This window comes from Physcomitrium patens, chromosome 7 (assembly GCF_059467195.1).
Source record: "Physcomitrium patens ecotype Gransden chromosome 7, ASM5946719v1, whole genome shotgun sequence".
NCBI lineage: Eukaryota > Viridiplantae > Streptophyta > Bryopsida > Funariales > Funariaceae > Physcomitrium > Physcomitrium patens.
Window position 1 is genome coordinate 5857351 of NC_143416.1, and position 13701 is coordinate 5871051.

Consider the following 13701-nt stretch of genomic DNA (forward strand, 5'->3'; position numbering starts at 1 on the left):
CAAATACATGTAAAGTTGAAACCACATCTATGAAGCTTCTAAGAAGCTTTTCTAAAAGATATTATAAAATTAATTTACTTTTATCTACTTCCAACTAATCATACAAATTTATATGTTTGTGACTTATAATTTATATGTTTGTGATACATATCTAATCATATAATTTATTAGAATAAATATATATGTTTGTAACACATAGTTTAGTTAGATATTTTATGATTTTTTTTTTTTTAAATCAAGCTAGTAGCAGAATAGATATGTCAATAGTACATAATATTAAATAAATATAAAATAAAAATGACTCTTTACATAATAATACTTTAATAAATACTAAATACTTAATAATGTCTAATTTTTTATAATTAATTTTACATATTTTTTAAAAAAATCCAAAATCTTCAATTATACACTTATTTTTTTAATATATTAGATACTTCCAACAATTAATTGTCTATTACTAAGTTGCCTGCAAAATACAAGACAGTCAACCAACATCTAAACATATACAAATAAATAAAGCAAAAAAGATTAGAATAGAAGCTAGGTGAATACCTATTTTATAAAATTTGTGCAATTAAGATTAACTAAGATTATTTTTTCTTACCAATAGTTATTTTGATTAATATAAAAATTTTAAGGAATAGAAATGCTTAATAAATTTACAATCCACTAGTCAAAAGATGTATATTAGATGAAATTAATAATTAATTTTTAAAATAATGTGAATCATTTTAAAATTTAAAAATTATATAAAATAATAATAATATTTTATAGTATATATTTTATATAAAAATATATTTATCTGGAATATATAATTTTAATATAATAAAAAAATATGTTAATATAATTTTATTTTTTAAAAATATTTTCATGATTGAATAGATACATTAATTTATTATGAGTTGAAATTATATGTTAAACTAAAGTTTGAACTGGCCAAATTTTTTTATTACGAATAGTTTATAATTGCCCAAATCTTCTATATTATAAGATTAGAATCTAGTTATTTATAACTTTTTATGTGCTTCATGGTCTACATATCTTTTTAATTAAATACAAAAATCAGTTTGTTTTAAAATAAAAATCAACATCTTTTTATCAATGGTTATATTATTCATGATAGCATTTGTACATATGTATGTGTGCTCTTTAAGAAAATGCTTCAAGGTGTCATAGTAGTATTTTTATAGTAATTAAAAACTTTAATTCTAATTTTAAAACATCATCTACTCATTATCTAATCTATTTGAACTTCATTACATTTTATACTTTACATTTTATACTGAAAAAGTTATTTTAAATTACATCCATATTTTGAGTGCTAGTTTGTATATACAGCTTAAAGAATACTTATTTTCACACACAATCAAAATTAAATAATAATATTTTAAATTTTTTTAATACAATATTGGAAACTTTTGACCACAGAAAACCTATTTTGGATTTTTTTTCAATAAATTTGTTTTAGTTTTTTTTTTTATTTAATTTCAGAATAGATTATCAAAGTACAATTCTGATCTTTTGGAATCACAACTAAATATTATACATTATTTTAATTCAGTATAAGTTCTCGATTGTTTTTTAGTTTAATTTGTTTAAAAAAAACAAAAAAAAAAAAAATACAAAACAACAACAAAAACAAAAACAAAACAAAACAAGTAAACTATTACTTTGCTCAGTAGTAGTTTCATTCTATATTTTTTTGGGTACAATTGTTTTCAAAGCTACAACTTAAAAATAAGTTTCGAAGTTTAATATTTATAGATCCTGTTAAAGAACTTATGCTGTAAATTGATGTTAAAATTATCATGTTTATTATTTTTCAAATATATATAAATATATATATATATATATATAAAGAAACATAATTGAAAGCAAATACAGTTGTAAAGTTCACCTAAACCATTTTTGTGAACTTATGAACTTGTTAGCTTTTAGCTTAAATTTTATATTATGCAAAGAATATAGTATTTCCATGCTATGCTAGATGCAAATCAAATGATTTTATTTTAGTGAGGAAATCCCTTATAATGAAAAAAATAATTATAACCTTGATCAGATTGTTTTTCCTCAATCATGTTTAATTCTGTAAATAATTTTTTTAATTAATGCATCAAAAAATTTAGTTTAGATGACGAATTTACATTTTCTCATATCAGAAACTAAAATTTAGAATCACCCATCGGATGCAAAATTAACCTAATTTACTTTTCTATTTACAAAATATTCCCTTTCCAATCTATATATCTTCTAAGTTTGATTTTAACTTTCAAATGCTTATATTTGGTTTTCAACATCACTGCATAATTTATAGTTAATTAGGCAAAGTAGCCTTTGACCATATATAAAGTTATTTGAAATTAATGCTTTATTTTATAACTTTGTATATAATTTTTGAAATTTTATAAAGCATTAGAATCTCAAATTTTTAGTTACAATCTATGTTGATCAAAACCATTACGTTTTTTGAACATCAAATCTTACCGTGCTTTGCTCTTTTTCAACATTACAACCAAGACAATTAGAATTATCAGCTCTAAAATGAGTATGTGATACTGGACTTTGTTCATATACATCATCATTTATTGATTCTTTTTTTGAATTATAAAGTCCAGAGTACACAATACGTATGTTGGCCGAACAATTGGCATCATGTTCTTCACCCATATTTGGCATCCGGTGTTCTAAATTTATTTCTGGGTTATCAGACGATAACGAATTACGAATACCATGTAAAAGCGAATGCATTTCTGGAGGTATTTTTAGGGTTACGCTATCCCATCCACCTACCAAAAACTTATCAAGTGAGTCTTTTTGAACATTTGATCTCACTTCAAGTGTTACAAATGTTGATGGACTTGCTACATTTGGGGAACTTTCTACATTTGATGACAAACCCTTTTCATTAACATTTGAACCAAATTGATCGGCGGAGTAGGTTGATACTTTTGAAGTTAAGTCTTCATGAAGTTCATTTGGAATTGAGTTATTGAAAGGTGGGTTTCCAGGACTAATTGGGTTGGCTTGATTATTGGCTGTCGATTGTCGTGTAGATTGGTACAATGGATTAACTGCACAATCTTCATTGTTTCTTATGTTACGTTGATAATCCGGACCTCCTCTTGCCATAGATTGATGAATAGACACATTTCCCATAGATGTTGGTTTCACTTTTATTACATTTTCTTCATTAAAAATTTCTGGTTGTGAGGCATATTTGGGTGCCGTAGATACTCGTGCGGATCTATTACCCATGGATTGTTGCCTTGATTTATTTCCTGATGATCTAGATTGCCTAGTTGACCTAGTCGACGTAGATTGCCTTGTTGGTATATACAAAGATTCATTTAGTTGTACATTGTCATTCATAATTTGATGTTTTAAATTTTGATCTTTTTCCATTGACTTTCGCGAGGATCTAGCTTCTGAAAATCGAGGATTTGATCTATTGCCTATAGATTGCCTTGTGGATCGTAATTCATTATCTCCTGTTTGAGAATTAAAATTTGAACCATCAGCCACCGACCGATGTGTAGATCTATAACTCACAGATTTTGGATAATTTTGATCTTCTGTCATTTGATTTTGTACATTAAAATTAGTTGACGTTGATCGTTCATCTACTAGTTGTTGGTTTTGAAATGAATTATTTTCAGTTGTTTGATTGGGGGCATTATCATAATTATCAGTGGAAGATGGCCTCAATGACTTTGTTACTACTGATTGTTTATTCGATCTATCTCCATGAGGTTTTTGAGCATATTGATTTTTAGCTGATTGTTGAACTAAAAATGGTTCATTATTTAAATTTTGATATTGAAAATTTGGTCCTTCAATATTTGAATGATGAGCAGCTCTTTTTTGTATAAATTGTTGTTTGGATCTGTTTCCTGTTGATTGACAGCCAGCCTTATTTCCCATCAAAATGTGGTTAGAACATATTTCATCTTCAAATTTATGAATTTTTTCATGTATTCCTGCTGTGGGTTTTTCTATTGATTGATTGGTTACAGATTGTTTATTTTGTGGGATGTCATGTTGAATTATATTTATATGATCCTGTTGGTGTTGAGCATGAGATGGTCGCATGGACCTGTTTCCCATAGATTGTCTATTTGATCTAATTCCTTGTAATTGTGGAACATTATGATCTGTCATAGATTGACGATTTGATTTACATTGAAATTGATTCAAAGTGGGTCTGTCTTCAAGGCTGTTTTTCTCATTTTCAAAACCATTTGAATTTGATTGGTCTACATATTTATTTGAAGAAATTTGTGGTAACGATTTGTTTGCCATTGGTTGACGATTTGTTTGAAAAGATGTTTCATCAGAGATGATTTCTTGGGGAATATATCTTTCTGTTGTTGTTGACTGATGATTTGACCTCAATACCATTGATTGTTTAGTTGATTGATTAGGCATAGAGTGTTGATTTGAAGAGTTTTCTAAACTTTGTTGATCTGATGTATAATAATGCATATCAAGTGGATCCTTGTTTTCAAAGACCTCAGCATCTTGCATTCTTGGACTAGTTGATCTAGATTGTTGCATAGATCTACTTGTTGTAGATTGTCGCTTGGATTTAGATGGTATGATATCATTTTCACTTTCTATTGTTCTTGAATATGACAAATGACCATCTTGTGAAGATGGTCGATTAGATTTGGTTGCCGTAGATTGTCGATTTGATTTTATTGGCAATGTATTATTTAAATGACTTACATCATTCGTAGATTGATTATCTAATTGTTGTTTTATTGAATAATCATTTATTGATTTTTGATGTAATTTATTAGCCATTGATTGTCTTATTGAAGGATTATTAGTTGATTTATAGCTTGATCTATATGGTGATTGTCGATTATAAACTTCTTCCAACTGAAGTTCATTTTTATTCACTTTATAATTTTCATTTTCAATTGCTGATGGTTGTATAGATTGATTTTCCATTGATATTCGAGTTGATGGTTGCATTGATTGGCTGTCCATAGATTGTTGAGTTGATGGTTTTTTGAATTGGTTTGCCATAGATTCTCCACTTGATGGTTGTTTGAATTGATTTGCCATAGATTGTCGAGTTGATTGTTGTTTAAATTGTTTTACCATAGATTGTCGATTTGATGGTTGCATATATTCATTAGTTGTAGATTGTTGAGTTGATGGTTGTTTAAATTGATTTGCCATTGATTGCCGAGTTGGTAGTTGCATATACTCATTAGGTGCAGATTGACGAGTAGATGGTTGCATATACTCATAAGCTGCAAATTGACGAGTTGATGGTTGCATATATTCAATAGCTGTAGATTGACGAGTTGATGGTTGCATATACTCATTAGCTGTAGATTGACGAGTTGATGGTTGTATATAGTCATTAGCTATAGATTGACGAGTTGATGGTTGTATATAGTCATTAGCTATAGATTGACGAGTTGATGGTTGTATATAGTCATTAGCTATAGATTGACGAGTTGATGGTTGCATATACTCATTAGCTGTAGATTGACGAGTTGATGGTTGCATATACTCATTAGTTGTAGATTGACGAGTTGATGGTTGTATATAGTCATTAGCTATAGATTGACGAGTTGATGGTTGTATATAGTCATTAGCTATAGATTGACGAGTTGATGGTTGTATATAGTCATTAGCTATAGATTGACAAGTTGATGGTTGCATATAGTCATTAGCTATAGATTGACGAGTTGATGGTTGCATATACTCATTAGTTCTAGATTGACGAGTTGATGGTTGTATATAGTTATTAGCTATAGATTGACAAGTTGATGGTTGTATATAGTCATTAGCTATAGATTGACGAGTTGATGGTTGTATATAATCATTAGCTATAGATTGACGAGTTGATGGTTGTATATAATCATTAATTGTAGATTGACGAGTTGATGGTTGTATATAGTCATTAGCTGTAGATTGACGAGTTGATGGTTGTATATAATCATTAGTTGTAGATTGACGAGTTGATGGTTGCATATATTCATTAGCTATAGATTGTTGAGTTGATGGTTGTATAACTTTGTTTCCAATAGATTGTCGTATTGATGGTTGCATAAATTTATTTTCCATAGATTGCCGCGTTGATTGTTGCATTGATTGGTTTGCCATTGATTGTCGAATCAATTGTTGTTTAGATTGGTTATCTATAGATTCTTGTATTAATGGTTTCATAGATTTATTTTCCATAGAATGTTGAGTTGATGGTTGTATAGATTGGTTTAATATAGATTCTTGAGATGCTAATTGCATAGATTCATTTTCCATAAATTGTTGAGGTGATGGTTGCATATGTTCATTTGCCAAAGATTGACTAGTTGATAGTTCTATAAATTGGTTTCCTATAGATTGTTGAATTGATGGTGATATGGATTTATTTGCCATAGATTGTCTAGTTGATGGTTGTACAAATTCATTGATTTTAGGTTGATTAAGTTTTTGTAAATTAAGTGTAAGATTGTCTATTGATTTGTGTATAGAATCATATGGTGATAAGCCATTATCATGAAATATTTGAGCATTGTTATCATTAAAATATGTAGGTGCACCAATAGATTGTCTATTTGATTTTGTAGCTACAAAGTTTTCTATCGAGGGATTTTCCATAAATTCTTGTTTGGATGCATTTTCATTGGATGGAATATATGAATTGTTAGCCATTGATTGTCTCACTAATACATTTTCATTTGAGGTCTGAATTGATTTGTAAGGCGATACATTTTCATCTTCATACAATTGATTTTGTGGAATAGACTGTTGAGTTGATAAATCATTCATCAATTGTTGAGTTGATTGATTATCAATTAATTGTTGGTTTGAAACATACATGGATTGTGATGACATATTATCATTCTCCCATTCTTCATAAGATGCATCTGTGGGTTGTTCAATTGATGCATTTGCCACAGATTGATGTGATGATTGATATGGAGATGATTCCATTTGATCGCCATAATAAATGGTTGTTGGGTATTGTTGGTCAGATGAAGGATCTCCAAATTCTTGTGTTGGTTGGAGAGGAAATTCATTGTAATTTTCACTTTCTACCATTTCATTTGTGAATGAAGGTGACTCTAAAGAACCTTTTATTGCAGAATCATTATAATAACCATATGATTCATCATTTGGATCTAATTCGTATTGTACACCATTTGCGGTAGATTGTTGCATTTGATTGCCTTTGAATGGATTTCCATTTATGTTGTATGTTTTTTTCTCCATGGCTTCAGATGGATGCCATGTAGTACGCCTTCTTTCATATTCAGCATAATCTTTGTTGTTGATTGTTTTGTGAGAAGACCGATAATTTCTCTTATCCATATATAAAAATTTGTGTGTGTATATATATATATATATATATAAATATATTGTTATATCTAGTAACTTGACGTTCCACGTTGAATTTTTATCCTAGATAATCAAAAAATAAATTACTACAATTAGATTTACTACTGAAATTTTATAAGTGACATATCCAATGTATGTTGATTATCCATCTGGATATTTATCATGATGATCATTCTTTTTAGAATTTAATTCAACAATTGAATAAAATTTTAAATTATTTTTTGAAAAAATTCTAAAAATTTGACATTGTTTCAGTAATAAATTTTGATATTGCTAAAAACTTGAATGACTAAATTTCAAAACCTAAAATGATAGCATCAATTTTATTATGCTTTGGAACATACATATTTTTTTAAAGAATATTTTCTATAAATTGATTACAACTTTAATATATTTAAACTGTTTTGAATACTAATCTTTCAACTGCTTTGCTCTGCTTATCAAACATTGCAGCTGTTCACAATAAAATTACAATATATATATATATATATATATATATGTTAAAACATGCAGATATATATATATATATATATATATATAGTCCATCTCAAATATATTTCACATCATTTTATTTTTATTTTTATACCATTCACAAGTTTTATATATGTCATCAGATATTCAGATTTAATAAAACTCTAGAGTAGAGTTCGATTTAAAATTATAATATGCATGAATAAATTATGAAAATAGTATAGATTAAGAAATTTAAAAGAAAGCTTCGACGCACATTGAATTTTCGATGTTTTGCTTTCGTCACAAATAGAAATCTTAGAGTAGTGGTATTTCGATTTTTGTCTATTCAAATTAATGTGGAGGTTTTTTAAGCATTTCTTCACTTCCATTTTAGTTCATTTTGCTAACCACGCAAAAACTACTTTTGAAGCTGCTCACGGTTGAGTTTTTCATGATTGTCTGTATTTTGAGGGAATATTATACAAATGCATCTGTGTGATATTTTTTATATCAAATAATTTCTTTGCATTGCATAAACATTAAACGTTACGTTTCAGAATAATGGAAATTGTTTATACTGCAAATGTGAAATTTGAATCTTTAATTTGAAAAAGAGATTTTGTATATGTGAGGAATTATATAAATTTGCATTATGTTATGCATATTATGAAAAATTCAAAAAAATTGGGTTCTCGATCCATAATCAAACAACGAGAATGTGAACAGTCATTCACCTTTGTAAAGAGGAGTTGTTTTTTAAGGGTATAATTGTTTCATATAACAATTTTGGCATAAAAATCGTGAGTGTGTGTTTTGTTTTTTATTTTTTACATCATTGCACTCTTATATTTGCAATTTACTTTTCTGTTTTTCCCCCAAATTTACTTTGCATGATATTTGTTGATGATCAATGATACATTTTAGCATCAAATGTGAACAATCACATGTAATTTTTGTGATATTCTTATGAAAATATTGCATGACAAAATATCATAAATTTTCAGATCATTTTTTAAAAAGTACTTTAAAATTCATAAGAACCTTCAAAAACAACCTTTCAGTACGATTTGTGTCTTTTTACACATTTAAACCCTAATTCCTCCATAAATCTTCCAGATGTTCTTTGATTCATTCATGTGCAAATTGTAGACATGGGAGATTTTTTAAAATTAGATCCACACACAAGAACATGAAAAGGATCATAAAATTTGCTAAAGGACATAATATAAAATTCGAATGAGATAAATTAAAGAAATCTTCATTGTCCAATTAGTTCAATGGAAAAATTCTCAATTTATATAAGTGTATAAATACTAGATTTGCATTTCTTGTTGTATTTTAAAATTATAATATGTAACATGTATGTGTATGTGTTTATTTGTATATATATATATATATATATATATATAGAATTTTTACAGATACTGTGATTTATGTTATTGTATATCATCTTTTGTATTGATTTAGCATTTTATTTTGAAAGTTAACAGTATTATTGTCCAATGTACAATTCAGTAAAACATACAAATTACATCTCAGTTTGTACATCCTCATCTTCATATAATTCCCTTTGTGTATATAAATATATATATATTGCAAGTGGTAAGACTTTAATGTAAATTAGAGATTAAGAACAAATTTAAGAATTTCATAAAATATATATATATATATATATATATATATTGTTATTTCTAATTAGCACGGAATATCCATGATTTCTAGAAGGGGATGATAACCTGACTTTACCACGGAACCCATGAAATAACACCATTATTCTACTTGTTTATCATTTAGTCTGTCGACTTTATGTTTGAAGCTTAAGTTATATGTGAGTCGATTCTGTGCTTCTGCTTTCGGTACCCAGCTTTTGCATGTTAGCACAATAAGCCTTCTATCGATTTTTTGGTGTACCAAAAAAAAATCGGTAAAATTCAGTATTGCAGGAGGTGCCATGTTTTTTAAGACTGGGAAGTCTTGGTACTTTAAATGGTTGAATAGGAAATTTCGATAGTCGAAACCTTCTGTCCTTATAATACATAAATTGGAAAGAAAACTAACATTGTAAACTCCGACATTGAATAACTACTAAAATTATCTTTATTGATATTGTTGTTTTCCAAACAACGCTGTTATCCCATTCAAGAGACATACAGTTTTAAAAAGACCCCAAAATCCAGACGAGTTTGGAGTGGAAACATTGTTCTAAACCCGCTACACACAAATGTCTTGTGTTATACAGCCTTGGGAGCCAGGGCTGAGGACGTTGGGACTAGTTATAATCGCCATCGAACTTAAGCCTGTTCCTTGCCTTTAGGATCCTTGTACATCTGGACGAGCTCCTTCACAACGCGTTTGATGCTACCGTTATTCTTGAACATCAGCAAGCGGTTCATGTCAGTGTCGTAAAACCCCATCTCCTCTAGCTCTTCTAGCATAGGATCCCACTCCACTGCCATGACCAAGTCGTCAAGGGTGCGCTGCAAGTCGTTGCCGTTCTTCTTTAACACCTCCTGATTAACATCTCTCTGTTTGAATCCCATGGACTCAAGGGTCGCCAACATCGCATCCACAGAATTCGCCCTTGGGTCGACCTCTGCAGGCATCTTCATTCCCTCCGTAATGGAGTCATCAGGTCCATCATCTACGAGCACTCGTGGATCAGCTGTGCTTTCTGGTTCAGGAGTTTGAATCGGAATTTCAGAGGTGATCGGCATGTTCACCATGGAGAAATTCCCAAGCTCACTGTCCTCCACAGCAGTGTTCTCCTCCGGTATCTTTCCAGCATCAATAATTACGGGGTCCAGGGTGAGAGCTTCCATATTGATCTCAGGGTACGGCGTGGTTCCAGGTGAGATTTCACCTTCACCTTCTGGTTCCTTGGCCGCTACCTCCGGCACTAAAACAAGGACATCATCAGCTTCAGCCTTCGGTACGACTGACATCGCGTCAACATCTGTATCGATAGGCTGAAGGTCGGTAATGTCTGGTGCTTGTGCAGTCTCTGCAACCCCTTGCTCAGGCAGTTTAGTATCCTCTTCAGATGATTGGGATGAAGCCATAAGCGACTCCATTAACTGTGGGGATTGCTCGTCCTTGGGAACAACCTGGATCAAGACCCAGACACGATGACCAAATTTTTGACCAGTGGGAGAAACTAAGCGCCAGTGAGAAACATAACGCCCTGGTTTCGCAGGAGCTACGAGATCAACTGAAACCTCCGCTTCACCATCTGGAGCCAAACCTCCTTCAGGCAACTCGAGGTTGACTGGGAGAACACATCCTAATTCATCGCCCCCCACATGCATCAATCGGGTTGTCTTAGGCCACGCGCAAGAGCCACTATTGCGCAAACGCCAGATTTTGGTGAATGCGGTTTCAGGTGCAAATTCTGTGCCATCAAAAATAGTCACGTCTTGCACAAACCGAGCATCCAACTTCCCCCCAGCAGGGCCAAAAACACCTCCGCAACGAGAGTCGCTTTTGCTACCATGGGGACCATGAGGGCCATGATGACCACGGAGGTGAAACGATGGTCTTCCTCCGTGAGGAGAAAATGCTGGACACCGCATACGTCCACCACCAATTTGTGAATTCATGTGACGAGGACGCCAAAGTGGGCGTTCAATCTGTGTGTAGTCTTCGACTTTACCGAAGTCTTGAAAGCAGTTCTGACACAGATCGTAATCATGCTTCCTGTAAACACGGAAACAATGATATCAGCCAAATGTACAAATGAGGCAAGGAAGATACAAGACAAAAAAAATCTCTCAAAATGTATGACAATTTCAGCGTATCCAGGGTTGATTGAACGACAGAAAGCTTAATTTGTAGGATCGAAGTGCTTACTTATTGGATTTGTAACGAGTACCCACAATTGGAACCATGCCGCACATGTCACACTGAACACCGCGGTGCTGAACGGCTTCCTTGGCAGCCTGAGGAGGCATACCAGTGGCCTGGACTTTGTCACTACCCAATCCAACGGAACCAGGTGCAGGAAACGCGGCTTGGAAAGATGATGGGAAGCTAGGATGAAAATCCGAGAATACGGAATGAATGTGTGGATGGGCGAAGATGGAGCGTGGTTCAGACTGTTCAGGGGCACCAGTTTGAGAAGCGGGTGCCGCTGGCTGGGTAGAAGTTGTCCATGAGGAAGGTGTTGACCCAGGTTGGGAAAAGGTTGCTCCTGTTGTTGCTGCTGCTGTTCCTCCCAAATGAGCAGAAGAGGCCAATTTAGTGATCGTATCCATCACTTCAGACACCACCGTCGACGGCGCCCTCTTGATCAGAGGCTCACAAGCTTGTAGAACCTGTTGGGTGAAGGCCATAGTTTGCTTCGCAGTCTCCATTGACATCTTCATGGTATTACCAAAAAGGTTCTGCATATCGGGGACTTTAGTGTCTGTCTGAGGGTGCAGACGGGGATGATCCCAATGGCCATCGTGATGTCCATGGTGACCATGATCCCGGTGACCACCGTGGTGTCCTTGGGGACCAAGATCCTGGTGACCACCGTGGTGTCCTTGGTGACCATCATGGCCATGCTGATCCGAATGAGCTTGGCGAAGTGTCTCTGGAACAGTTACTGTTAAACGAAGAGGATTCAACCCTTGAAGAACGCATGCATCGTGGAGATCATGCTCACCAGTCATAGTCACAACATCGCCATCCTTGTCAGTGTAAGTTATAACAAAGCCAGATGTAACAGGAAGTTTGAAGGATAGGCGGATGGTATCCTCAAGTTGACTAAAGCTCATATCAGGTCCAATGGCAAGCAGGGACTGTTCCACAATAATACGGCGCAGGACATCACCATACTTGATCTGATACACCAATTAACAAACAATTGCTGGCGTAAGGATCGCAAATCAAACAAAAATTGTTAAGACTTTAGTGCATAATTGCTACAATACCGACCATAGCCGAAAACTCAATAACGTATACTATTGGTCCATAATACATGCGAATATACTATGTTCAAGAAAAACACTCATGATGACGACACTATTCGGTGCATGTGTTCCATGCAACAGAAAAAAACCAACTGACCAAGCAACGACATGATTAACTTAGGTTCGTAACATCACTTAAGATAATTACCAATAATCTACACAACGTTGGACAAGCAATTGCACTCAAACACAGCATTTAAAAATCCCTGAGAGCATTCTCAACGAAGAGGCTTAGACCACAAACCTTTAAAACGTAGGGAGCCATGTCCACAAAAGTCTCCTTCAAGCAACCAGAACGTCAAAACCCGTCGTAAGCTGTTACAAAGTAGTCAATCCGCAAAGCCACCGAGGAAAGTAACCAAAAAAAAAAACCCACTCCTTCTATAAACGAAAACCTCTTTTCTTGCAATCTCCACGCACCACGTCCCGGTAATCCGTAGGTACGAACAACGAACCAGTTGCGAATAGATCACAACCCTCGTAAACACAAAAACCAACCAATTATACAAAATTAACACAACGGGGGAAATGGGGAAAAGGGACCTAAGACAACCAACACAGGGCTGTTGCAAGAGAAGACACTCTTCTTCAATTGCAGAATCAACAATTAACAACTACGAATCGGAGGTGCGTTCCTGTGATCCGCACGTAGACTCCAAAGACGAAGAAGACACAAGCAACAACTAATGGGAAACCCTCGGGGTCGAGGGTGGTGCTATATACTACGCTTTTGCCCTGCAAAGCTTCCCTTGCTTGTCGCGTAGTCCTGGCCTGCGCCACCGACCTCCGCTCCGTCGTTGCCTGCGAAGTCTCGTTCGTCCGTTCCCTGCTTTTTTCGTTAGACGACCGCCTCCTCATCCGTTCGCTTTTCGTGCTCGCCAAGGCACTCACTCTCTCTGATGGTCGGTGGGTGGGTCGGTCACATGGTGACTCCTCC

The 13701-nt window shown here is 33.2% G+C and overlaps 1 protein-coding gene and 1 long non-coding RNA gene across 4 annotated transcripts; both read right to left on the minus strand.

Moving 5' to 3' along the window:
- Positions 1-1922: 1922 nt before the first annotated feature.
- Positions 1923-9183, minus strand: LOC141045580 (uncharacterized). Of its 3 annotated transcripts, none has more exons than XR_012217816.2 (3): positions 8087-9183; positions 7704-7792; positions 1923-7422 (listed from the first exon to the last, which is right to left on the minus strand). It is a non-coding gene; the product is annotated as an uncharacterized LOC141045580 (long non-coding RNA). The 3 variants fall into 3 exon arrangements; XR_016504136.1 differs by having other exon boundaries at positions 7744-7812; XR_012217814.2 differs by having other exon boundaries at positions 7704-7812.
- A 703-nt stretch (positions 9184-9886) lies between these two features.
- On the minus strand, positions 9887-13440 carry LOC112285022 (protein NBR1 homolog). The gene is made up of 3 exons (XM_024525475.3): positions 13009-13440; positions 11659-12635; positions 9887-11505 (listed from the first exon to the last, which is right to left on the minus strand). The coding sequence occupies exons 1-3, from the start codon at positions 13027-13029 to the stop codon at positions 10104-10106; spliced, it is 2400 nt and encodes a 799-aa protein (XP_024381243.1). The 5' UTR covers positions 13030-13440; the 3' UTR covers positions 9887-10103.
- Between the last annotated feature and the right edge of the window lie 261 nt (positions 13441-13701).

Bases quoted from the DNA above. Each gene is read 5' to 3' on its own strand.
- LOC112285022 (XM_024525475.3), bottom strand. From the start codon at position 13,029: ATGGCTCCCTACGTTTTAAAG. The intron at 12,636-13,008 runs GTTTGTGGTCTA...TTGGTGTATCAG, and splicing joins TGGCTCCCTACGTTTTAAAG to ATCAAGTATGGTGATGTCCT. The intron at 11,506-11,658 runs GTAAGCACTTCG...CCGTGTTTACAG, and splicing joins ACTCGTTACAAATCCAATAA to GAAGCATGATTACGATCTGT.